Source organism: Anopheles gambiae, chromosome 3 (assembly GCF_943734735.2).
Source record: "Anopheles gambiae chromosome 3, idAnoGambNW_F1_1, whole genome shotgun sequence".
Lineage (NCBI taxonomy): Eukaryota > Metazoa > Arthropoda > Insecta > Diptera > Culicidae > Anopheles > Anopheles gambiae.
In genome coordinates this window covers 21081698-21109489 of record NC_064602.1, presented here as the reverse complement: position 1 = coordinate 21109489, position 27792 = coordinate 21081698, and the positions used below count along the sequence as shown (strand labels likewise).

The window sequence follows — 27792 nt, the reverse complement described above, 5'->3', positions numbered from 1 at the left end:
TTTTCAAATATTTTGTACTGAGCCGCTTTTCATTTATTTATTTTTGTTAAATACAACATCCGATCATAACCAAACGTTCTTAAAAATAGCAATTTTTCATAATTTTGTACTAATGCTTCCACATGCCCTTAATTTATCACCTTTAATAATACCTTAACAGCTACAGTCCCAAAAGTTTGCATGATTGCTAAAAGTACTAGCAATATCTGCTAGCAGCAACGCCACGTCGCCTTTCGGCAAATAAATCATGTCACACGAGGAAGTGTTCGGCTGACTTAACGGGGAACTTTTTATGACTTGGCAAACTTTTAACACTCGATATTTGACTTTGCTGAAAGTTTCCTTTTTTTCTTCTATTTGCTTGAAAGACACTTTACTTTTTCCTTGTTTTTCTTACTTATCGTGTTTTATGAATGGCAAAGCTGAAAACTGGGGAAGGGAGCGAGAAATCTAAGCTGCCGCGTGCTTTGCTGAAGCATTTTTTATCTAAACCCAGCACCACCCTCCCTTCGCCCGGCATCACGTGTTAACGCGTGGGAGCACAGCATTTTTCGTTCCGATCATTGTGTCGTCTGATCGCTGGATGCTTTCCGCAGGACCGCGACGCCGCGGTTGACGATAATGAAGATAAAAGTCGGTGCAAAAGGTGTACGCGCGCTGCATGACGTTTTTATTCATCACCGGGATGCCAGCCATCACCGTCCCCCGATGCTGGGCGAGTGCCGCGGTGGTGATGTTGTCACGGTATTTTAAGAGACTCCCACAACGTACACCGCTTCATTCTGTCCCCTAGCTAATAGCGAGAGAGTGAGGCAGACAGAGAGCGAGAGGGAGAGGGGAGCAAGCTTTCCTTTGCTTTGGAGCATTTTCCAAATCTCGCACCGAACGTTGCCACGTTGCGATGGGAAGGTGAAAAAAGCCATTTTTCGCACATTTTCAAAAGACACCAAAGTTCTCACCTCGCGGCGGTGGCCACCCGAGACGGGAAAGTTTTAATGAATTTTCGCACCGCACCGCGATCGAGATTGGAATGCCCGGCACGCGCTGGCACGGGATGCGGGGAAGCGCGGTTGGGCCAGCAAGTGCTCGACCTGCTGCTGCTGCTGCTGCTGCTGCTGCTGCTCCATATTTCGCCATTGTTAGCTGAGCTGTGGGCGTCCTCGCACGAAATAGAATTGTTTTGTTGTTTACTGCTGCCCGGGTTTCATGCCGGCGCGCCGGTAGTGTGTACTCTGTATTAGGTGGGCTTGGGAAATAAAATTTGTCACCCGACATTTTCGCTATGTTTTTCCAGCGCCTGAGTGAGCGTGATTAAATGGAGTCGGGTTTTTTCCTGGAGCATCGATGAAAAAGGAGCCAAGCTAGTTCGTCAAGCAGTTGATAAAAATATCTTGTCCAGATATTGTTGCGTAGCGCTTGGCAGGAATGTTTCAACTGTGTGCCAAGTACATTCCACTTTCGCATCTTCATTGCTTGCGCTGGAATGTTTCATCGTGCAAGGAATTTCCAATTTGTTCATTTAGATGTAGCTGTCTGGTGACACCCAACTCGCTCGAAGTAAAGTGCAATATTGTAATTGAATTGGTTGTGGCATGTGCATTCTTTTTCAAATATGCTGATTATATTCATTTTAAGATTCTTGTACCCAGTGGTTCAATGTTTCGCTCGATCGCTTATCCTACTCTTTTGTTGTGGATTACTGAGAAATATACAGATACCAAAATCGGTTCTTAACAGTGAAACGGACACTATATCGTTCATGTATAAAGCTGAGTACAACTCACAAATCAATGGAATCAGTTTTGATAATCGGATCATAGTTATTTAAAGACGATTTTTGAGAATTATTTTCCTGGATGGATGCTAACATCTGAAAATCTACTATTTGATGTAACAAAAATTTGAAATTTCATTATAAACCAATAATTGATTCGGTCAATAATTAGTCAGCTTTGCATCGGGTTTGCATTGAGTGGTGAAATGAATTGATCAGAACATTATCATTAACAGCAAACACACCTCCCAGAGGCGTTGATGGATCCTACTCAATCCAGCACAAGTGCTCCACACAAAAATAAACCGAACATTATTATATTGTACGCATCCCCTCGGGGGCATTAGCACGAAGAATTAAGTTAAGTAATCTGCAGTAAACAATCATTTGTTTAGTACCGCCCATTTGCACTCTGCCCTTGCCGGAACAACCGTGTAACACACAGCGGACCCTAAATCAACAAATATGGAATTACAGCTCCGGACACAGAAAAAGCTTATAGCCGTTCTTCTACGGGCTTCTTCCTGCCGACATCATGCGTTCGTTCGGGCCAACGATTCTCATTTCCATCCACCGAGTGGGGAGGGGAAGGGTGGGAAGGTTCTCTTTCCTTCTCGGAGGTTTTCTAATAAAGCGTCATAAGACGGCCAACATGTTTGCCTCGGATAATAAACCCAAATCCGGCTGTAAGAAGTTGGGCCAACACACAAAGGCCGGTAGAGGACTGTGGCTGTGTGCTATTTCCCGTAGCAAAAGCGCTCTATAACAAGCGGAAGAGTGTAATAAGAAATCAAGACGCAAGATTTAGAACGAACGCGTATGTGAGTGGTGGGGAAGGTATACGGAGTGGGAAAAGCTGGAAGCAAATCTAGGCTAACTGCTTTGAATGCTAAAGTAGCGTAATCGAAGGGCCGACCTAGTAAGGTAAGGTTTGTGGAAGAGCAAAAAAAAAGTATCATCGTTAGCCATTTTTGGTAGGGAAATCGACAAATCTACGATTCTGGGTTTTTGGCAGGGAAAAAGCAAGGTGAATGTTGATGAAAAGGAACAGATGAAAGTGAGCACCGTGTGGTGGTGGCGACGACGAACCTGAACCTCTTTTTCTACCTCTCACTCTCTCTGTGTACTGGAAGGATCTTTCAGCTGGAAACCCATTTCCATTTTCATTCGGGAATGGCAACTAAGCTAGGTTTAAGTAGGAAGGGATATAAAATTCAGCTAGGTGCAAGGGAAAGGAATGTGATGATAGCTTCTTTTTTCCCCCTCTCTGTTTGGTTTTGATGCCGGACGGGAGTTCTAGGAATAAATGTGCGAAATGCGGACTTCATATGAAAGATACTCTGTTGGATTAGTTTCCAAACCCGCTGCGGCTTACAAACTCACACTCTTGGGTCAGAAATCTGTCCGAAAACAGTCCAACTGTTTCGAGCTGTGAGCAGCAGCAGGAAAAATGATCCTTCACTGTCTTCTTTTTTGCGCTGTGACTGCCTTCATCACGTTAATGCGTTGCGGACAAAATTACCGTACCCGGCTGAAAAGGGTGCAATATGTTGGTACGAAACGAACCCCCCCGCGTCCAACAGTGGAATGAGAATCATTTTCCGGAATTCGATGTAATATGAAGATTTGTTTGGTGCGTGAGTGGGTTTTTGTGGTTCGTTTTTTTTAAGGTTGCGGTTGATGTGTGTTCACGGTTGCAAAAAGGTGCAAATTCCCAAAGCGCTCCATCACATAAAACCGTCAAAAACATTTCGTGTGATTATAGATGGCTGAAGCAGCTACGCGGGGGGACTAGGGGTTTAAAAAATGGCTCACCATTTGCTAAGCCACGAGAAATACGTGGCGGCTAAGGCTAAAGCACATTGGTATAGAGTGGTGGGGGTCTTTTCGATGAGAAACCCGGGAAAGCGTTGGATGAATGAAGTCCTGAACCGAGGGCGTCAAGTCCTAACACCGAAGCTGGATTAATGAAGTTTTTTTCTGTTCATTTTTTGTACTTGTGCGTTCCTTGGGTTGTTACATTTTAGTGCTAATGCCGAGGGCTAAACTCCACCATTAAGAGGGATTGCCTTTTTTGGCGCGGCAGCGATGGAGGCGGCTCAAGAGCCATTTCTGATTTAACGATACTTTCGCTACCTGTAAAATGGATCCGTTTTTTGGATTTCGATTCGATTCTTAAAAACAACCTCAAGAGCGGGTTGATGATGCTACATTAGTTTTAATTAATCGGTTGATCATTTGTAACTAGAATTATTTCGTTATACTGACAGGTTTAAAACATTAAGCAGTAGTTGTATTGTTTGTCTTCGTCTTGATTGCAGAAAACATAAAAGGTTTTTATCGCTTTAGCAATTGCATTGCTATTTCTAAATTAAATCTAACGTCAAGCTCTCTAAGTCAAGTGAAATGGATCCTCAATCTACAAATACAACACGAAATTGTTATCTTGATCTCTATATTCTTATCAACAGAGAATCTGCCACCGACTACAATGTAAAAATGTATCTTGCCAACACCAGAACAATTATTTCTTTACTGATAACTGATAATGTACTTATTGGTGAAGGATTTAGGGCAACGTTTTAATCAATAATTGAGAGTAGAATATTTCCAAATGGTAGTTAGATCATTGTTGGCCGTTGGAGAATAAAAATCCTCCTTAACTGTATTTGTTTTACTCTTTGGCGCAACGAACTACGCGTTCATGCTGAACTTTTCAGGCAACCAGATAACAACCCCTTTGTATGGTTGGGCCGTTTGATGAGCAATTAATTCCGTACAAGTGGAAGCCGCTAAAGATTAGATATTAGATTAGATAGATAGATGTTAGCAAAATTTACCAAAACTGGGGTCCTTTCCGTTTTAAGTTCGTAGGCTGAAATTTCAGCCTGTCAGCTGTTTGCATTGTATAGCAGTTTTCGAGCAGCTATCCAAGTGGGTATATTATACAGGTGGGCTTATCCCAAGGTGTATGAACTTAGCAGGCTGATTTTTATCGCTTCTGCTTCTGAATGAAGATTGTAAGAGTGTTTTTTGTATTCGTCAAGCCTCCAGAAAGCTTTTTTGAACAAAAATTTTCACCCATCCTGTCAAAAAGTGATAATCAAATTTGGATCATGAAAAACTGACTAGAATCGTGAAGGGCCCCACTAACAGAAATCGCTTGAAAGAGTTTTAAAAATTGCTATTTTTTCATTGTATATAAACAACAGCAGGTCTTCAAACAAAGTATAAGTTATTATATGTGCATTTTATCGCTGTACCCAGCGATGTTTAGTAAAAACTTCGAATTTCTGGTACTTTTTGCGCACCACAGCAGTGGACAGAACGCACACGAGGAGCAACTACTGCCACGAAACATCAAAGTATCGTTAACTAGCACTAAATCGGTACAATCTGTTCGAAAGCTCGCTCTCTCTTCTTTTGCATGCTCCCAACTGTCTACTGCCTCGGTGCGCCACACTACCCACCCACCCTCTGGCAGATAATCCTCCCTGCCATCCGTCTGTACGCTTTGGAAAACTAATCGTCAACTTTGCAACTGCTGTGGAAAACTAATTTGGCATTTTGCAGGAAAATTTTCAAATGATGTACTCCGATGAGCTAGTAAAATGAGCCACAAAAAAGTAGAGAAACACTTTAACTCACACACACACACAGATACACAGAGCAGAAAATGTTTCGTTTTCCGTTCAGGCGCCGGTTGGGCTTACGCTATGGCTGCTGTTTTGCGGCGTAAAAGTGCGAGTAAGTAGTAGGAAGAAGCGCGCAGTTGGTTAGTTTTTCCAAACTTCCCTGCTAGAGCCTGGGTTCTGTTGTGGCTGGGGCTCGGCGGTGCGGTGGCGTAGAAAATTAATTATTCACAGCACTATTAAACTATTATCAAGCGGAGTGAAAATTATTTTCGCTTCAGGACAATTTACCCACCATCACCAGTGGCTGTGGCTTGTCGGGAGTTCTTGACTTATTTTTTTGTGTGGTTCGGCCGGGCTGTGCCTGATTTTTTTTTGTTTTGCTTCCTGCTGTTGGATGGTTTTTGTTTCACTAAGCTTCTTTTTCAGGCGTGTGGTCTACGTGGCGGTTGTATGGGTATGGGGAAATCTTTACGCTTATTACTTGACTGCAGGCGACACCGCTTCGCGGGAAGGCTCTTGCAAGGAAGAACTTTTTTACTTCGGCTGCGGTGAACCTGTTGCAGCGCGGGGAAGTGTTATTCTTGGCCAATTACTCCAGTTTAATACGTTCGTTCAGTACATTTGCTTTCCAAGTTGATGCTGTAAGCTGCTGATTTTTCTCTTGCAAATAGTGCTTGATTATTTTGTAATCATTTGAAACGACTGCAATCACATTCCATCCTAGCGCACTCCAAATCTAATTTAGATGTATAGGTTTTCAAAGGTACGCTTCATTGGATCAAAGCGGGCAACGGGATTTTGGCCACGATTTAACCCTACTGCTGTGCGTTGGGTTCAAGAAATTCAATTAAGCTCAACCAAACATCGCATCGTTGCCGTGAATCGTTTTTAATGCCAACAGCAACAGGGTAAGGGGATGCTGCAGCAGGGACTCTGTGGTCCCTAGGTAAAAGCTACCGAATGTGTTCTGATCGGAGGAGGATCGTGGCAAATGCTGGCGAGGGAAACCAGTGAGATGCCAGAGAAAGAATGTAAATATTGTGTTAGGATTTCCTCTTCCAATTTGCATCGATTGCCGGGTCTGCCGGGGGCAGGGGGAATATATTTACCGAAAGGTTTTGATTACTTTTGGATGAGACCATCGATAGCTGCTGTTGGTGGTTTTTCCGCTCTGTGCGTGTGCTGCTGTGCTGCTGTGGGGGTAATGGTCGTCCTTTGGGGCGGAGAGCCAAATTTGAATAAGCACCTGCTAATAGGGTTATCATCTTAATCTGCCACCCGGTACCCGGTTCGGCTCTTCGGAAAAGGATTCGTATCTACAAAAGAAACCTTTTACATTTTACGACCACCATCTTATCATGAGTACGGGGCGCTGTTTGGGTGATCGTTGGAGCGGCTTCCGTGATGTTATGAATATTACATTTAAATATTATCTATTTATTTGCCCTTGGTTGAATAGAATGGTCGCAGAATTTCGATGCAAACGCTGTGTTCAAATGTATTTCTTAGAATTGAAATTCGTTTTATGTGCAGCTTTTTGTGTAACATTGTTTGGAACATTTGGAACCCCCAAAAGGCTGTTAAAAAATGCCTCCGAAAAAGGGTAAATTAAATTAGTCAAAATCTGTCCCTGTGCTGCTCGAAATAGCGTAGCTGGATGAAATGAAGACTCGCCATCTAATGGGGACAGCTGTCAGTCTGCAGTGTTACCGGTGTTACGGCTTGTGCACAATCGAGGATGCTCGGTCCGTCGCTCGCGCTGTGCACGCACCGCTGCACTGCTGCTGAATGTTCATCGCTCCATCGTTAGGAAGGCGGCTTTCCTGGGAATGTCCCGCAATGCTGCTACCAATCCATCCATGGGTAAATGAACGATTTCCAGCAAAGCTGAAGCGCCCGAGGTCCACACTGTCCTTTTGGCTCGTTGGCCGGCGAGGTTGCAAGAGTATTCTCTTTCAGTGAAAGCTTTATGACTTGCGGCTATGATTTGTCTGTCCTCGGTGTGTGTGTGTCAGAGAGAGTGTGTCTGCATTCGTCGGATTTCCCAGGTCCAGGCATCGTTCTGCGCTACGGATCACGTTTCCGGATGTCTTTTTGCTTAACGTGGTGTTGCGTTTTTTTAGCTTTACTTCTCCACAACCATCCTGGCAGGCACAGGAATCGACTTCGTGCAGTTTCCGGACTCACAGAACAGATGAAAAACCCCCCATGCCGAACCCGGTCGAACAAGATTCGGGAAGGTTCATCTCGTCAACGCTAACAAATGGACGTCACGGGCTACGTGTATGTGTGTGTGTGGTCATGTGGGACGCGTACATTCCAGAGAACGTGATAGCAAGTGCAGGTGCAGGTGAAAGACGCCCATCCTGGACGAAGTTTGGTCAGATTTCCTTCCCCTCTCCCCTTTGTCGTCCTATCCTCCCGCTATCGCGTTCACACTCTTTGTCAGGTAGCGCAAGGTATTTCATGTATCGAATTCGAGACGTACCACTTTTTGCCGGTGCGCGTGTGTACATGTGATGTATGGTGACAGCATCGAAATCCGATTAAATTACGGCTCCCTCCCAGGACGGTGTACACTGTCCGGTCGTTAGGTTTTTTTTTGTTTGCACTAAAGTATCGACAGAAGAAGTGCGTGCGAGCGTCCTGGACGCACTTTTTCGAACTCCCATCCCCTCGGTTCGGTAACAGTTTGACGCAAAAGCGACAATCATCCGTTACCCATCTGACAGTGGTCAGGGAAGCATCGTTTGTCCACAGCACAGTCCACGGCAGTTGCTCGAGAAAGCAAATTCCGCCTGGCTGGATGGAGTTTTGTGCGCGCCACAGCTGGCGAAAGTTGTGTGAAATTCCCATACGCATACCGCCCGGCTGGAGGACCATTGAAGCGCTGGAATTCATTTCACCGATGAACGAACGTCAATGGTTCCGTTGGTACAGGCTTTGATCAATTCATTGGCGTTTGTTGCGGTGGGAGAAGAACTGATGCGCACCACCTGCCTGGAGGATGGAGATGGATGGGCATGTTGTGCACAAAGGAATTATTAGTTTTGAATGTAATAAGTGATACTGTTGCTATGAAATACCAAATGACAACAATATACCTTCACAAATTTGTATCAAAATATAAAATATTGAATTATAGCTTACTTTTATGTCCACAATTCTTATCTAAAATGGTACAAATCGGCACAAAACGATTTCCGATCTGCTGTGTCTACTGCAGGAATGGTCAGAACAGATCAGGGCTTTGAATCGACCGCTTCCTTATCTGACACAGAGATCTCTTCATCCCAGCCTTATCTGATGGTGAAGACTTACTTTACAGCCTTGATGGGCTTGATCGCCTTACGTCATTCGAATGACATAAAGCTCGTCATTATAGCAGCTGCTCGTGCATTATCGTTCCCATTTTTCCGCAAACGACCTGGCGTCCATGGTGTTTGCGAGCATCTGGAAATGGAACTGTTCAAAATAGTTCCAACTTGGACCATCAATGTGACGTGATGTCTTGCTGTTCAGGCATTAGATTTTTGGACTGATTGCTAGCATATGTGTGCAACGAATTATGGGTTGGTGCTGACTTTTGAATATGAGATAGGCGATGTTTTGAATGGTCAATCCGTACGACACATCTACGTAGGTCCACATTATGTAACAGGTATGATGCTGGTGCCATCATCCGTCTGGTTTTTGCCTAGTTAATATGCAAACCGTGGGCCCGTGGCATCCGATTTTCGTTTGGTAGGCTCAAAGAAGCGCCACTAACGGATGAAGTCGATGCCATAAGGGTGGCTCAAGTTATGAACATTAGATTCAGTTTAGGAGCTCAGCTAGCATGGAGCCATGTACTATCGTTTAGGACATAGAAACCTCACTTTAAAGGACTATTGAAATTGAACAGTTCGGGTACTATTTGTGCTCTTAATACATGCATTCTCGTGTATATTATCAGGCAAGAGTTACTCTAAACTTTAACGCGGGCCCCAATACTCTGACCGATTTAAGATGCTAGACATGTTCCGTGTCCAAAGTGCTTGTAATTTGTTTTAATCTTTAATCACAACTTTTTCAACAAATCGTCTCGCCACTTGATTGAAACTGTATCGAACTCTGTTACTAATGTTTTCTTTTCTCTGCTTTTCCACATCCTTGGCCCGTTACAGGAAGTACAGGTGCTGAAAGCGCTCGTGCTCGGCGAGGAGGAACGGGGCCAGAGCCAGTATCAGGTGATGTGCTTCGTGACCAAATTCCAGAAAGGAGATTTCATCACTGCCGATGCGATGGTAAAACTACGACAGGTAAGGAATATAAATTTTCTTTCGCTATTCTTTTATTACAAAATCATGCAATCGAAAAAAAAAATACCGTCCTTCTTTGCCATCCCACAAAATGAGCCTTATTTTTGGGTGGGCGCGTGTTTCCGAATGTTTTGGCTTGCCGTGTGTCACGTCATCGCGAAAACGCGCTTGATCGGCGTTGGAAACAGATTTCAAGTGGAACGGCGATTTTTTCTCTCTCGTTCTCTGTTTTTTCTCTCTCTTTTTCTCCCCTCTTGCACACTAAAAGGAAGAGAGGTGACAGTGTAAGCAAACGACACAACGACGGTATGCACGGTTCCAGGGCGTTAGGTTCAGTGCCAAGCACTCGGAGCACTCCCGCCCGTCATGGAACTTTTGCACGGCACGACTGTTCCGGGGGATTCTTGGGCGAGAGTAATCCGTGTCGTTACTTGGCGGAGTAATTTCCTGTGACAATCACTTCCGCTGCAGCCGTCGTTTCGTCTTCCGGTTTGTTGATAGAAGTGCAAATGCTGTAGTAGGTAGATGTAGCTGACGTCGGTGACGCGCCGGTACGGAGTTTGGCATGTGTCAAGCTGAATTGAGACCTTGGGATCGAGCAAGACAGACGCACAACACCGTGTACGTGAGTTGTCGCGATATAGAAGTACATTCGGGCCAATTACTTTCACGAGGGCAGAAAGAAAGCCGCCCCCGTGAGAATATTGACATATTGGCAGTGTGATTGAGTTGGCGTCGGAAAAATAAGTTGACGTTGATGTGGTTGCTGACGTGTTGGATCCACTTACGTGCTGTCGTGGCAGTTGAAGGGAAATATGGAAACAAGATGGTCTTTTTAAAAGAATTTAGCTCAATTCACATCGTTCCATAAGCTGCAGGTAAAAATGTATCGTCGAAAGATAATGTTTAGTACCACTTTTATAGAACATCCTAATCATACGAATTTCTTGAAAACTGTTTCATTTCTCGTTTATGGCAGCGTTGGCATTTAACGGCTCGACAAGTAAATTGAATTTCAGTGCATGAAGCAAGGCAAGCATTTAATGAATTTTCCTCAAGCGAAGCGGAACGCTTTTGAATTCCTTCTCGCTTCACCCCACGCCCCGTTAAAACTGATACATCGGAGTCGGCTAAAGTGCACTAGAAAGAAAGCAAAGTGTGGGAAACGCAAACTTTGCTACATCAGCGCTGAATCTTTCGTCTTCGTTCGGGTGTGTGCGCTTCTTTGCGCAAAGCTGCTTCCCACAAAGCTCTCTAGAGCTGCCTGGCCCCGTTGTGAGGCAAACCGTGTGACTTATTAGAAAAGTTTCTGACACAAAATGAACTTCCGGATGTATTATTTTTGCCTCCTGCGTTTTTTTCTCTTCTTCTACTGTTTCTCCACTTTCTCGTTATGCATTTTTGAAATGCCTTTCGCTTTTGCTCATCTTTGACTTGTGAGCGTCTCTAGCCGGCGCGCCTCCTATCGGAAGTAATCATTCAATATTAATTCTGTTTCCCGGCATGGTACGCAAAGAGCCTGCTGAAGATGATGATTATGATGGAGGGGAAATTGCTCGTCGTGATGATAGACTGTTGCTTAACGTTATTAAAATTCCGAGCCATGATGGCGCTTGACAGGGTAATGGTAGAGGAATTATATTTATTTGCAATAAAGATCATCTTTCGCGATGGAATGCGTTGTGTCTTCAACGCCTCTGCTTGTATTCCAAAGGTTGTACAGAGACAAATGTGCAATTATTGACATGATTTTCCATTATTTACTTAGTAGTTGATAGTTTTTTAATATAAAAAATATTCATAAGAACATCTCAATTGCTTTAAAGCTCACTACAGCAAGTCATTAAACTCATTGACCTCTCTTGAATCACAAACTGCTGCCAGCCCCGCCAGAGTGGCCATCTTGTTCTATCTTAACATTATAAACAATGTGCATAAAAGTGGCCACTCAATCGTGCCGTAATGAATTCTTTTCTCCCTTCCACATGGATTTAATTCACTGCAGCTGACCTGAACGACTTCCCATGTTTGTTTGTTTTCTCTGTGTGTGTATGAGTGAGTGTTTCGAAGCCTCTTATGCCAGATCGACTACATTTAAATACAAAATCAGCATAATCAGCAAAACAGTCAAACAGAACTTTGCAGCGCCCGTGCGCACCCGCCAAGGGTACAATTGAATATAATTTATGCTTTTTCATCGCCCGTCCCAATCCCTTTCATTCATCCGGTCACGTGTCGCGCCGTGTTTGCACGGTGCGATGGACAGTGCCATCGTTTCGGGCCACGCGACTGACGTCGGACATTTCGATTGCATTTGCTTTTATTTGCATAGAGCGAACGACAGAGATAGAGAGCGCTTTATCCACCATTTTATTCCTCATTTCTTTGCCATCTTTGCAGAAAAATCCCAGCACGATCCGAACGCCGGAAGAGGACCGAGGGAAGGAGAACTACACGATGACCGGCTGGGTGCTGCTGGACCGTGCCACGCCAATTTCGCGTCACGTGGCACCGTTCTGCGTGGAGGCGCAGGAGGCCACGTACGTGCGCGAAGCTGACCTGCGGGCGTGGGCCGAACTACCAGGTAAGCGGGATCTATCACGTGGAATGTATGGGAATGTGAAGCGCTTGTTTCCCCTCCCCGAGTTCCGGGCCATGTTTTTCGGGGAAGAAGTAAAACAGAATGTGGAAGAACATGTTTCAAATGGATTCTCTGTGCCTTTTTGTGTTGTAAACTGTATTTAAAACAAAAGATGGATCAGCGAAACAAATGAAATTCCACTTGGCAGCTGTTGAAGCGAATGTGCTTTCATGGTTTGTCTGCCGCATAATCGTCCTATGTTGAATGTAACAGTTCAGTATCTCTCGTTCGAGCTGCTCTCTCTTTGCGTAACTGTTGGTAATCGATACCACCACCCACCAGCTTACGGGGAGAGGAAGGGGAATTTCCCCGCTCTCGGGGAATTCGGATCATCGCGCGAGCAAGCAGCAAGCGCACCAGGGCGAAAACGCACAGATTCAGATTTCCATCTCGTTGACAGTAGTAAGCATCCCCATCGTCAGCCCCGCGGGCCAACCATTGTGAGACCAGCATCATGCTGCTGGTGCATGCGATGACGATGATGACGCTAACGATGATGACAAAAATCACAAACTGGAAATATTTAAATTGGAATTTTATTTAGTTTCACCGGGGCGAACGGAAACTCAACGCCGCAAGGACACACTTACGCGCTCACTCTCGGGATCCCTCCCCCCCCACTCTCCCTCCTCCCGCCCTTCAAAACGTGAGTTTGCTTTGGACTTTAGGTCGAAAAAGGAAATGATCTGCACCGGAGCAGAACGTGCCGTACGCCCCCTTTGGCCCGTCCAACTGAAAACACTATTATCCTTCTACGTGGATAACCCTTTTTTAACAACGATTTACAACGAACTTCTCTCGTTGCTTGCACTTTCTCTCCCGGCCATTTTTTTGCCCTCCTACTCGCTTTGTTTGCTGCAACCCACATACACCAAATGGCGAGGTAGAGATGGAGAGGACCGTTGAAAACGTAAAACCCGGGGGTGGTACGACGCGAGGTTTCCATTTCTGAAAAGAGCTTTTCCACTCGAGAGGTCAGTTCAAACAGTGAGCGCTTCCTGTCCTCCTTCTCTTTTTTGTTTTGTTTTTGCTTTTCGGTTCATTCATCCCTCGTTCTCGTTATCCTTGCCGGGTTGGTTGGTTGATTTAAGGAGTTGTCGCTGCTTGGTGCTTTTTTTTTTGTTTGCTTTGTTTGATCTTGCTGCTGTTGGTGGATGGATGATTCTCTACAGCGCATTTACGTCGGGTCGGATTTGGGGTTTGTCTAGCGTTTATTTTGTCATTACCAGACAATCCGGCGGCGGCGGCGATGGACGCTTTGGGACCACCACCGCCGTCTCTCCGTTCTGGGTGCTGTGTGGGGAGGATGGAGTGAAAAGAGGAGGAGAAGTGTACGCCAATTTTACGTTACGGGCCAGAACCTTTTCACAGCAAAGAGGGTAATTACTGAAGTGTGGCATATTTGCAGCGCGTGCTCGGTGAATTATGCCGTAGCCGGTGATGAGTGTGCTTATTTTTGTGAATCCTGCTTCGCTCTGAATGGGTGGGGAGCTTTACCGGCTTGTGCTCCTTCAGTGTGCTTACTCTGGGTGGTGTAATCGTTAAGATGGGTGAAGATGGTTCTACCAAAAGAAGGTTTAGATTCCACAGGAAGTTAAGTGTGCTTTAGAACTTGAAAGGAAAGACTCTTTTTGTTTTTGGATGGTAGAAGTGTAAGCCCTCGCAGACATTTGAGGAATTTATTCACGCATGACTTAGGATAGGGGTTTTCATTTGTTGTTGATTTATTTTAATTCTCTGTTTTATTTCTCATACTTTTGCCATTATTAGCATAAAACTGAATTACTCTGATTTAATCTGATTTTTTGTGGGAATGTAAAGTGTTTTTTTTTCTTTAGTTGGACAAATTTGAGCTTTTGATTTGGTATTTTTTATTACTTTTAGAAACGTTTTTAGCTATTATTTTTGCTATGTTAAATTACAGGGGTTCCCACGTGAGTTTTGAATGTAAACGTTGTTATTCACCGCGTTCAAGATGTTATTTCTCATCAAACTAATATTTCATTCCATCATCATATTTTTAATTTCTTGAGCATGATTTTCAACACGTCTCAAGCTGGATTGAGGTTGACAGTTATTTGTGATGTGTTGAAAATCATGTGTAAAAACTTAAATTTAATTATGAAGCAATTACACCATTTGACAGCCGTTGAAAAACAGCGTGAAGACGGTGAATAATTATGTTTAAATCTGTATCTACTAAACATTATCCATTTTTTTTAAATATTCTGTTTGCATCTCATTTGTTGTTATGTGTGTGAAAGATAGTGCTTTTCGTTGAAGTAATCGTTTTTCGTACTTTATTTAATAACAGGGGTTTCTACGTCAGTTTCGAATGTAAACTTTGTTATTCACCGCTAGCAATATATTTATCTACATCAATCAGATATTGCATTTCTATCATCATGATTTTAAATTTCTTCAGTAAGATGTTCAACACTTCTACGGTCAAGGTGCAATGAGATCTGGCTTCAAACCCAGGTGTAAAAACCATAACAACAGACCGTTCAAGTGTTGAAAATCATGCTGAAGAAATACGAAATTATTATGATGAAAATGAAATATCAGAGTCATGTGGAATAACTTCTTGCACGCGGTGTTAAACAATGTTTACATTCGAAATTGTTTAGATTGCTTAATTTATTTAATTATATTTGTTTAATTTATCTTTGTCAATAATTTCATATATTTTTTGCCATTAAAAGTGGGCAATATAGCTGCTCGATACCTTATTTGTGTTCGATAATGTTAAACGCTTCAGTTAACACGTTTCTAACGGTTGCTCATGCGTTGCGAAGAAATGCTTCACACTGTTTGCTGCTAAATTTATAACGACATCACGTTTCACACGAAGGAGTAGAAGGAAGCAAAAAACAATCATTGAACGTTTGTTCTGGCTGTTTAAAAGCATGGGTGGGAGAGTAAGGTTTTCATTTTCCCCCGTCCTGGAGGGGTCTCACAAAAAAAAAAAACGAGGATAAAAAATAATAACAGTCATACTCTCATCGTCGGTGATAAATGCCTGCTGGCTAGATTGCTCCGTTCGTGCCGTTCGTTTCGTTTGCTACTATCCTTCTAGCAATGTACTCAATTCTACGATACACTTCGAATTTCCGTTTATCATATTTTATGAGCATTTTCAGTGTTCCGGGTCTTCCGGTGGTGGCGTTTCGCTTTTTTCATCGCTTGCGCATGGTGGGCAAAACTCGCACAGCTGTGTGGCTCGAAAAGTGCATTTGGAAATAAATCACTCCTTGCCCCCCCCCCCCCAAAACATGGCATTTCGTTGCGAATGTGCTTAGCTGCATTCGTTTAATGTGCATGTTTTGATGAAGTGTACAAAATATGTTGAAATTAATAATTTCTAGCAAAACATTATTTGAAAATGTAACCACAGTCGAGCCTCTGTGTGCCAACATATCCGTTCGGCTGGATCCATCTCGCCGGCCGTTCCCCGGGAGTCGTCCGCTTCCACCCATTCCCGTCTGGTTTGAACATCAAAGCACAACGAAGGCTCTACGGTTAGCAGTGTTAGATCTATTCTGAAAACCGAACACAATTTTCCCGGACACACGCACACACGCACCAGGCCTTCATTAAATGCGGCTCCATCCATCGAACGATCGATCGAGCTAATAAACTGCTTGCCGATTGCGTTGCGTTCCTGCTCGCTTGTCCGTACGCACCCGTCCACTCTACTGACACACACACACACACATATCATGCACATAATTTTCACTCGAAACCACTTTTAAAAGGTAATAATTTATTTATTTTATGCCCACAGTTTATGAAATTTATTGATTCGTTGTATCGTCCGTTTTATTGCTATCCGTTCCGGAGCATGTCTCGTGCCGATGCGTGGCGAGAGCGCAGGAGGACGTCTGCCATCCGGTCCTCCTTGCTGCTTATCGGGGGGGAGGGGGATTGTTGTGCTGGCAGTGGGACATTTGCGCTCCAATTTCCTGGTGTGCCGTTTCGATCGTTATGCCGGCTGCAGAACCGAATGTATGTTGAGCGTTTGCTTTTATTTCTTCCTTGTGGTGATGTGATGGTAGTCGTGGTGGTGGGTAATCGTTTAAAGCCAAAAGGGGGGCGAAGTGAGCTTTCTATGCTCTTTGCGCTTTTCCATCTTAGAGAAGAATAAAATAAGTTTTATTTCATTGCTTGCGCTCGTTTGCGGTGCTCTTCTTCGAGCCGTTTCATTTTCCTTTTGCTTCGCTGTTGTGTGGTGTGTTAGAATTCCTTGTACTTATTGGAGCATACCTTTCCCCCTAAGGGGGAGTAAAAAAGAAAATGTGATGTGCTTGGGAATCCGGTCATGCTTTGCTCGGGCAAGTGTACATTTTGCTCTCTATACACACATACACTCACACATGCAATCCTCTAACACCTTCAGGGCGCCGGGGTGGAGATGATCGAATGAAGCAAATAATAAAACTGATATCAAATTAGTACCGAGCCCGACGCTCCAGCAAATGTCAAACGTCATTGTCGGGTTCGTTCTGCACGAGCTCGGCTCGTCTGGCACAGGACGAAGACACTAGTCCCGATTGTTGTATTACGCTGCGGGGGGAGTCTGTTTGAGCCTGAACTTACGTACGAACTATTTTTATTTGCTTTCAAGTTGTTCTACCGAATGGACAAAGTGATAAAAAGGAGCCAAAAAAAAAAGAAGTTCCCTTTTTCCTCCCTCCACACCGCAAGCCGCAAGGTGCTCGCTCGGAAGGTGAAGCAATTTTCGTTTCGAAATAGAAACTCGTTTCCGGTGTCGGACTGGGAGGGCGGGCGGCACTATCTCCATCGAAATCCCGCCGGGCGCGGAAGTTATTCAGCGCCCGAACTTGATTGACAATTGTCCTGCCCCGCCTAGGAAAAGGAAAGAGTGTGGATGTGTCTGTGTGTGAAATTCGATTTTCGTGTGTGCTGTAGTAGTGCAAAAAATTGGATGCTTCTGTCCCGCTTCTGCCCTGTAGCCGTGGCAATAATAATATACACCGTAGAATGGTTTTATAACTGGTGGCGGCGGTATGAATGTGGCATTCTGTGTACGTTTCGTGCAAATTTGTCCACAATAAATCATAATGGCAGCTCATCAAGCATGATTGATTACATTTTTACAACTGGATGGGTGGCAGGGGTTTTTTATGGACTTTATTTACGGAAATAGAACGAGATGTTGTTATTTTTGTGAGCAGAAAAGCTTCTGCATGTACGGTTTTAGTAGATTTAATTTAAAAAAAAGTTCTGAATTTGTGCTAAAAACATCATAACATAAATCGAAGGTAAACGAAGGAAGGAATCGAACGAAGCAGCTGAATATGGGAACTGTTGATATGATTTTCTTCCTTCCTTTGGCAGGCTTAACCCCATTTGTCCATTGAGACGCCGGTAAGTCATCAGTCATGTCAGTAGGGGTTGCCCAATAGCTTTGAAGCGTATTAAAATTCATCCCCAGGCCAGCAAAACCGGTTGATTCTTGGAACGATTGCCGTGCATTTGTGATACCGGCTGACGGCCATTGTTAAAAAATTCATTTCTTCTCACAGACCCACACACACACACACAAAAGGTGTGTGTGACCTGTTGGTTAGAAAATGCACAAAAGGCACACCGTGAAGGCAAAACCAGCACCACCAGCAATGAGGCAACCCTTGGGCGAACCCTTGACCGGGACCTGCCATTCCATTCGCACCCTTCTTCCTTCAACACCCCTAAAAGCGTGAACAGTAATGCTCGGCGCTCGGTAAATGGGTTTGCTGCCGCCCCGCTATCGATTTCTAATCCCGGCTCCATAATTGATTAGCCCGAAAATGGAGGGTCAAACTGCTTCCTCCGTTGCTGTTGCTGCTGCTCGTTCTCACCTCGCTTGTTGGCTGGATTGGCAGCATCGTGTTCTCTAGCAACTATGGAAGAGAAAAAAACAGGCACCGTGGTGGAGTTTTCACACGCTTCCTCGAAAGCGTGGCGCGCAACGAGCAAGCGATCTTAAAGTGCTGCCCCGGCCGGGAAGAAAAGGCAACACGTAATGGAGATTTATAGTAAAGGCGACTGCCATGCGAGAGATTGGAAGGAAGAAGCGGCAGGATGGAATCCGTAAAGCTATTCAAGATGGTCGTGTGGTGGGTGCACGGCTGCGTGTGTGTGTGCTCATTGGCTGGCTCGGTTCTGCTATAAATTATGCAGCGCTGAGAAAATGACAGCTGTACGTCGTCGGGCATTCGTCGGGTAGGATCGCATGTACGGGCCTAATCCCGCGCTCGAACGACCACCGACGACGACGACGACGACAGCGACGGATCGATTGAGTGATTTTCCCTGAGCCCGCCCTGGAACCGTCGAACATAATGAGATGTAAGCCAGCCATTTTCAAGGTATCAAGTTTTCCTCCCCCCCCCACCCCCCCCCCCCCCCCCCCCCCCCACACACACACACACATACAGAAGTGAATGTGGAGTGAGGATCGGCAGTCCGGCTGTGTTGAAACCCAATTTAATGAAGCTATTTTCGGGCCGGGCTCGACAAATGCGTCATGCTTTGCTTCGCAATTTCCACCCGCGGGCTTCAGTTCAGGGCTTTGTTCCGGTGTTCCATGCCACGTGGCATGTGCTCCACGCGTAGAGTGCGAAAGTTGTACTCACGTATGCATACGCCCGGTTCGTAGCTTCCCGTGTGTGCTTATGGTAGAAATTCACAGCGCTACGGTTGTCACCACAGTCGACCTGGCGTTGGCGTGTAAATCATGGCGCGCTGTGGAGGCTTACGCCAAGGCAAATGAATGTTTCTCTTGTTTCATGGGTAAAATATCGATCAAATGCATTAATTACGAAACGGCACGACAGTTCTCTCAGGTGTGGTCATTCTATCGGGGTTGGGCCTGTGTATTAGGCAGGAAACACGCTACGCACTTGGTTTTGCTCGTGTCAATGTATATTATGCAGCTATTTACATGCTATGCTCTACATTATAATGGTGTGACGATGTCTTAGGCTCAAAGAAGTGTAGGTTGGTGCTTAAAATGTCATTGTATCAAATTTATTCTATAAGCCAAGAGAAGGTTTTTGACTGTTGTGAAGTATTTAAGCCACGTACAAAGACATTTTACTTAAGCTGAATGAGAAACGCCTAATTTCGTTCTAAAATTATGATTGGTTGAGGTTCCAGAAGTACGCAAATCCCATACTTTACTTTTTTTGTCTAGTGATGGGTTAGTAGGCAAAAATCTGAATTCGACTCCGTTCCGACTCGGAATATTACGGAACAGTCTCCGGAAGGTAGGTCCGCTCAGCATTATCTGGGGCCGTTAGGAATCGTCTGTAGTCGTCCGGAATCGCCCGGAGTCGTCTGGAATCGTTCGGAGTCGGAGTCGTCCGGAGACAGATTCATTTGCAGTCGTCCGAAGTCGGCCAGAGACGACCGGAGTTATGTTTTTTTTTTGTGGTCAGACATTTCATTTCGTGATTTTTTTCTCTTTCACTTCGAGCGTGCATTTCAGGCCGTTCTTTCTACGGACTTTCCCCGACCCCGGACGATTCAGAATGAATTCGGACGACTCCAAACGACTCCAGACGACTCCGGACGTCTGCAATACCGGACGACACCGGACTACTCCGGACGTCTCCAAATCCGGACGACACTGAACGTCTCCAACTCCGGACGACTCCAGACGTCTCCAACTCCGAACGACTCAAGATACTCCTGACGACTCCGGATACTCCGAACCACTTTGGACGACTCCGGATGACTTCGGACGTTCTCGAAGGACTCCGAACGACTCCAGATGACTTCGGACGTTCTCAGGCGACTCCGCGCGACTCCAGATGACTCCGGACGACTCCGGATGACTCCGGACGATTGCGGATGACTCCTACTCTAGGCGGCTCTGAATCTGGATCGGAACTATTGGTTCCGACTTTGTCGGAGTCGGAATCGGACTAACAATAGCTAGAGTCGGATCGGAGTCGTGGGTCCCCTACAGAGAGCACATCAATAGTTTTGTCTTATTGATGCTTCTGAATACCACCTAAAGTTTTGTCGAATAATTTACGGGTATTATGAGCAGCTTACACGTGTGGTTTGGTTGAAGGTTTACAGCGAAAGAGATCGAGATTTATTTATGATTGATGTACCTGCTTATAAATGTCTTTGGTGCTGTTTTTATGTATACAGATCGACTTCTCATGCTGTGAACTTATTCAACGTGTTTACATTTTCAAGTCTGCTTAAGAATGCAGTGTCCACAAATGTGACCTGAGGACGTCATCAAAGTTAAAGCTCTACTCTCAACCAATGAAATGTCCGTTGGAAGAAGCTCCATCCTGATTGAACTCTATCCATCGATGCTATTGATCCTAATGAAGAGTGCCTCCCAGGAAGATGATTATACGTGCGCTCTAATGAACGACGAACGGGCCGATGTCCGTATTTGTCCAGCCGTACGCTTTATTTACGCTTCATCCATTAGCCCTGCTGTACCGCACACACAAACACACACACTGCTGCTGCCAACAGTTTTCCGTGGAACTAGTTTCATTTCCTTTATGCCGAGCGGCTACATTGTAAGCCCAAGCTACATGGCTACACGGCTTGCAGCTCGGTGCACCGCCGCCTCGGGGATTAATTTGAAGTGGCAACAACCTTTTCACATTGCACGCGCTGCCCGAGAATGGACCATCGTTCGAGCAAATAAAAAAAAACGGCGTAAAATACAGCCGCGCGCTGTTCTGTCTGTTCTATTACCATTCCAGTTTTTCAATTACTACATGCTGCTCTACGATTCATTCCTCACTTTCTCTCTTTCTCTCTGCTCCATTTTGCAGGATCATCGATTTCGATACTGGAGTCGGCGGTGAAGCTGTTCCCGTCGGCCAACACCGTTACGGCACCGTCGCGGTGCAGCGACGTCAGCGCCATCTGGGCACCGTGCCTCTGCACGCTCGAGATGTGCATCGGCTGGTACCCGTGCGGGCTGAAGTACTGCAAGGGCAAGCCGGAAAGCGCACTGCAGAACAACGGGGGCAGCTACCGGTGCGGGATCAAAACGTGTCGCAAGTGCCACCAGTACACGTACTACGTGCGCGAGAAGCAGCAGTGTTTGTGGGACGAATGACCGAAAATGGGCCATCGGTGCCCTCAGCAGCAACCTTTAGCAGTGGGAGTGGGAGCAGTGGGAGTGGTGGTGGAAGCAGTGGCAACGACAACAGCATTCGATACATCAGAACATCCGTCTGACGAGCAGGACCGTGTAGAACGGGTCAGCGTTGCCGGAAGCAGCAGCAGCAGCAGCAAACACTTACAGACACGTCCGGGATGGAGCAAAACACGCAAACCAGAGCACTACAGTGCAGCCATCGATTACGGTAATCGCCACCGATATCGGGCAGCTCGGACGGAACAGCAACAGCAACGGTTTGCGGCCGATTACACCAACCCTCCAGGGCAGCAACAGCACCAGCAGCAGCAGAACAGCCCATCGTCGTCCTGGTGGGTGTCGTCGCTATCGGACCTGCTGCTAATCGGCACGCTGCTACCGAGGGCGGTGCAGTGGACCGGCAGCAAAAAGCAGCACAATAGTGCCACTGTACCGGCGGCGACCATTAGCGACAGTAGCGAACGGCGGGCGCCCTCGGTAGTGGTACCTGCATGCCGGACCCAACACGAACCAGATGATCGGTGGAGCGTGCAGCACAAATCACTATCACCATCACCAGCAGCAGCAACAGCGTTCAGGTGTGCCGTTGTGGTGGGCAATGCACCGCCGCCAACCGAAACAATCGGTGAATTTAATTTTACTCAACCAATATCACCACCACCAACAACTCCATTGCCAGCAACAGTGCCATCGAGAGGGACGGAGAAGGTGACAGGCAGCACCAGATACCACCAACCGTTTGTAGCCACCACCGCAGAACCACCACCCGCCAACGGTTTGCTGTTGAACGAAATTATTTTATAGCACAAAAATAGGTTTAATCAGAAGGACACATCCCCTTTTTTAGGGCCTACGTTTCGTGTGGTTTGTTAGGCAGAGAAGCCTTCTTTTTTGTCTCTGGTACCTGTCCCTGTCGCACACTGACGGGAACAGAGCAGCAATTTCCTAATTCTGTAATCTGTTCCGCACGACGGCGGTTGTTTTCCCCTTAGGTGCGGATTTTATGACCAGCCGTAAAGCGGTCGGATAGGATTTCAAGTGTCAAACGCTGAGCAAGTGGTAATACGACACGGATGCTCGTTTGTGTGGCGAGGAAAAAGAAAAAAAAACGTAGTTTCGGTGACCATTCGGCAGCTACAAGGCTATGAATTACATCTTTCGGAAAAACAATCTTCAAGCATTTTAGGGGCTTCAGGTCAGCACACTGGATGAATCCAGTAAAATCGAAGAGTCCTAAACCATCAGTGAGTTCCATGCCACCCGTATCCCGCTTGCAATGATCGATCTTTCACTGTGATCACACTTTGTCATCATTTTCTTTCTTCAGCGCTTATCCGTAAGATATTCGCTCTTTTTTTCAAGCTAAAACAGGGCCCCGGTCGCTCTATAGTTCACAAAAGATGTGCTAGTTTGTAACTGGATGAGAAGGATTTAAAATAACGCACATACACTGACGACACAGTGGAAATGGATCGGAACCGCATTACAACAAAAGGCCGCAAATGCCGCCACAGACAAGCAGCGGAACGATGTTCGCCACGGATCGACACGGAACCTTGCGGTGTATGTGTGTAAAGCTAGAGTTCATGTGGTAGCGAGAAAAGGAATGATGAGGAGAAGGAGGAACGTACCGGACACAGTATTAAAACACTCAAGCGAAATGGGAAATGTACGAAGCCATAAAGAAACCCGTAAAGAACAGCCCCACGCCAGGAACGGTGGTTCCTTCTGTGCTTCACGTTGCAAGTTCTATTCCCTTACATCTTCTGCTCCGCTTTTTCACTTCACTCGCCTTTTAAAGACCGGCCAACGCCGGCGGATTCGACACATCCTTTTGCAAGGCGTGTGCGTGGAGGTTGATTACATTCCTATGGGTTGGGCGTGCGGATTTTGTGTTTTTATTTCCACCAAAGGTGTGCGGCCACGTTCGTTTGCCTTCCACCAAGAGAGATTCTTTAAATTGTTTGTGTTTTTTTGCTCTCCTTTTCTCTCTTTGTGTCTCTTTCATCTCTTTTTGGTTTTCAACAACGCGACTCGCGTGTGTCCCTACCTGCTAGGGCGATGAGTTGAAGCATTAGCCATACCACCGATGAAATTATTTCAAATCCTGCCCGGTACGTAGAAAGTTAAATGGCAACACCTTACGGTCGAGGTCGATGGTGCCCACTGCTCATGGCAAGGCGGAAATGGTTTCGCTTTTATCTACTTTTCCTAATCTCACTCGCACTCTCTTGCCAATTTACTTTCCTTAATTGTTTCTTTCGGTGTGTCGTGCCCGGGGCAGCGCTTATCCTTCGCCGGGGGGGGGGGAGAGGTGAATGAGAACGCACCACCGTGCTTTGTGAGTCCGGAAAGGAAACGCTTTCACGGTTGACGCCTCCCTATAGCTTGCTCGCCCGTCTCGCTCTGGGTGGTGCGTTTTTACAGTGCTTGCGTGTAACAAACCAACAACATTCCGTGTTGCTCTGCCTCAAGTTGGAAAAGAATGAGAAAATTGCACAATTTTGTTTACCTTATGGTCTGAAGCATACTGCCATGCCCCCCCCCTCCCCCCCTCTCCCTCTTTCTCTCGTTCACTGACATTGCGGTTTGTCTATTGCTAAACGATTTGTAGAGTGGTGGAGATATGAATAGTAAAACCATACTTGCCGGCCGAGTTTATACGCACAAAGCGCTTCACGACACACACAGCAATTTGTTTCTTTTTTCTCCGCTTCAACCTAATTTATATTCCAACCGTTATGAAAACAAAAGTGCACTTACTTTTGAAGCACTTGCGCGTTGCGCTCGCCATTGCTGTCCTTCCTTGAAGAATGGGAAGTCAAACACGCTCCGTCAAGAACGCTCCGGCGCGGTTGCTGTGTTGGTCTGTGTTTTGCCTCTCGCCAGACCTAACTTTTCCCTCATCTACTCCGTTTGAGTGGTCATTCGGTGAAGCTCGAGAACCATGCCATGAAATTACTATTTCGCTTGAATTTTCATTGCAAATGTTGATTTGTTTCGTTTACCTTTCGTGTTCGCTGTTCGGCGCTCCTCGCTGGCCAAGGGTGGAAAAAATGGTAAAATTGCTTTCAGTATTCATGCGCTCTGTTTTGTGGCTTTTTTTTGGTACGTTTCCTGATGCTTCAACGGGTGAATTGCAGTTACTGGTTTGTGTGTTTTATGTCTAGGAAGAAATGAAGAACACAAATTGAGTAGCCGGAGCCTCATCACAACGTGAAACGTGCGGTCAAAATTGCACTTGAAATTCATTTCCCTCTTTTTCCCCCGAACATGGGAAATGTAACGAGTTTTTCGCTGGAATCTTCATTTCGTTTCCGATATCAATATTTTGCATACAATAATAGCCGGCACATCCTCTCCATCTGTAACACTGCTTTTGGTAAATGTAAATGGCGCAGAAAGCAGATAAACAAAAACCGTGCGCATTCCTTGTCCAAAAATAGATGAGACTTGCGGCCAGGTGTGTGTGTGTGTGTTTGTTTGGCGTGGCAAGCACTCAACAGGCAACAAGAGCGTTGTTCGCAAGCAAGCAAGCTTCCCTTCCCATATCCCTGCAAAACAATAATATTCCACCAGGTGCGCACGTTTCACCGCCGCGTGACATCCGTGAGCGAAGGAAAAGAGGTGAAACACAAGCGAGAAACCCCAAATAGAAAGACTCACCTAGGCGAATTGTGGACCATGTGACTGCTTTCGGAAGTGGTTCTCCTTCTCCTCTCGATAGCGGAAAGTCCGTTCTCCTCACCCACCCCCCACGAAGAAAATGCTTTCTCCTTCCGTGGTGCCGTTCCGTTTCGGTGACACTTGACATCGTGTCGCAGCTCTTTGGTGGTAAAGCTTTTCGAGCCCCACCACTCGTGGGCGAGTGGGCTCTTCTTTCGCTTTCAAAAGAAAATGTACTTACGCGTCCGATGGGGGAGAAGCTGGGAAGATACAACCAGCCAACCTATGGCCCAAGCGGGCCATAATGAGAAAGGGAGATGGAAAAGCCCAAATCAAAAGCTGTCTTTTGCTGCTGCTGCTGCTGCTGCTACTAGTGCTGCAGAAGGAAGCGCAGAGTGCCGTACCAAAACAAGAGGTGAAACAGAAACGCCCCGGCAAAAACACAGGAAACCGCCGTAGAGCATTCTTGCCATTCGTGCACGCTGTGTTGCCCACTCAACGTTCTGGCAGGATCTTTGTTTGAATACATAATTTGTTTATGCAGAAGTAGCAGCAGCAGCAGCAGCATCATCGTGGTGAAGATAGAAGCCAACCAGCGCCAGCCAAGACACGACACGAGTACTCGTTGCTGTTGGGAGTTTGGGTTCGCCGTAGTAAGTTCATTTCCTGTGTCTCGTTCCCCTTATTTCGATGTCGTCTGCTCGCTGCGTCGTCGTCATACTCGGGCGGGTCTAACTAGGTCCAACCGTTCCACTGCAGCGTCCGAGTTCTGTTTTTTTCTCTCTGCAAACCAGCCTTCTACCTTCTTGATGTGCACACATTCCGGGCGAAGCAACTACTCGTTCGACTATGCTCCCCACTCCTGGCTAAATTTGTGTGTGTGTATACCTGCTTATTTGTGGTGTTCCCGTTGGCTGGTTGTCGTTAGAATCGTTTATGTTTATTTATTGCTATCTGTCTTCTTTGGCCGGTTGGTAGAAAAGCGAGAGGAAAACGTGTGTTGGCGGTTCCCGGAGAAAGAGGACACTACAAGGATAGGGCAAGTAATTTTCGCATTTGTAAATACACGTTCGTTCATTCGCTCTTGCCAGCGTTCAAGCAAACAAACAAACACAAACAAAGTAGAAGAATTTTTTGTTCCTATTCATCCCTTTTCAGTTGCATTTTTGCTCCCCGTTTTTCCCCGTACTTTTTTCCGCCACTTCATTACTTATTCCGTTCGATCGACATCCGGTAACGATGACGGACCCGGAGCAGTGACAACGGGAACAAGATGTTGTTGTGCTTCATTTTAAACTTCCCATTCGCCGGTCGTCACCACTGTACAGATAACCGCTGTGACCGAACTCGAACTCGAGCCCGAGCTCGGTGTACAGTTTGACCAATGCTATACATAACAATAAATAATAAAACAGTAATGGTACACAAACCACCCCCACCCGCCACGATGGGGGGGAAAAGGGCCCAAGTGTAAAAGTGATTGCGGGTGACGAAACCATTACTGGCGCATGTAGAGCAAACCGCATAAAGAAAAGAAGAAAAACCCCGTAGCTGACAAAGTACATTACCGTTAAGAACATAATAGTATTACATTGTAAAGCGTAAGCAGTTGGTTGCCGCACTCTCCGTTACGTTAGCGAGCTTTGGATGCTGTTTTTGATATGTTTTTGGATGTTTTTGTGCCTTTCCTTCCTTCTTGCAAGGTCACATCATAGTTGTGAAAAGACAGCAAGGAAAGGAAGGTGCAAACACACAACCTTACGCTGTTTAATACGCTCAAAAACACATTGGTTAAAGTAATTTAAGTATTTAGTTTAACACAATCCACTACACGCAACCCGCAAGTATTGAACGTGACAATACAGTAAATCTATTGTTTGTTTGAAATGTTTCCTTTATTTTTGCCATTTTCTCTTCGTTTTCTCATGAAATTTGCAATGTGCAACAACAACAAATGTGTCTCAGTGCCATCAGTACACGTGCGTGTAGATGTGGGTGTATAAAAGTGAAAGACTCAGACTAGAGTGCGCAAAACCGAAACGCATTACGAAGCATTAACGCGTACTACTCTAAGCATAACTGCGATTAAACTAAACAACAATAACACAAAAAAAGTAATGTAAAAACGTAAAAACCCTGTTAGTCAAAACGCAAAACCACCGTGAATGGTGCTGTATAGTTAAAAGAAGAACAAACAACCGCTAAATTGAAGAAAATTAAAATAAAATAAACAAACACTGCTACACAAACACGCAAAAAGAAAACGAAACAAAACAACAACAAAAACTTCTGCTAGAAATCGAACGAAAAAAAAAAACACATACATCAACATAATACGTGGCCTTAGCTTTCCTCTGATACTTCCTTCTAATACTACAAAGTAAGCAAAGCGTGAATGTGTGCAACAACTTAGTCGTATGGAGTATAACAAGTAATTAAAGCATTTATAAAGCGGGATCACACAGTAGAAGTTAAAGCAGAAAAAGAAAATACAGAAGAAAAAAAGAATAACTAAAACGCTATTATAATCGGAAAAGAGACACAGATATAAGAAAGAGAGAAAGAGAGAAAAAGAAACCCAGTAGTGTGATAGTGATGAAAGTGAACATGAAAAAATGAAAAAA

The 27792-nt window shown here is 45.3% G+C and overlaps 1 protein-coding gene across 1 annotated transcript in view; it reads left to right on the top strand.

The window, feature by feature from the left end:
- The window catches only part of LOC1279914 (out at first protein), a 76160-nt gene extending 48730 nt beyond the window's left edge, over positions 1 to 27430 (top strand). Inside the window, exons 3-5 of the mRNA XM_061655789.1 lie at positions 9576 to 9710; positions 12111 to 12294; positions 21171 to 27430. Coding sequence (XP_061511773.1) covers positions 9576 to 9710; positions 12111 to 12294; positions 21171 to 21460 — 609 coding nt within the window. The 3' untranslated portion in view covers positions 21461 to 27430. The remainder of the gene's footprint in view (positions 1 to 9575; positions 9711 to 12110; positions 12295 to 21170) is intronic.
- The last annotated feature ends 362 nt before the right edge of the window (positions 27431 to 27792 follow it).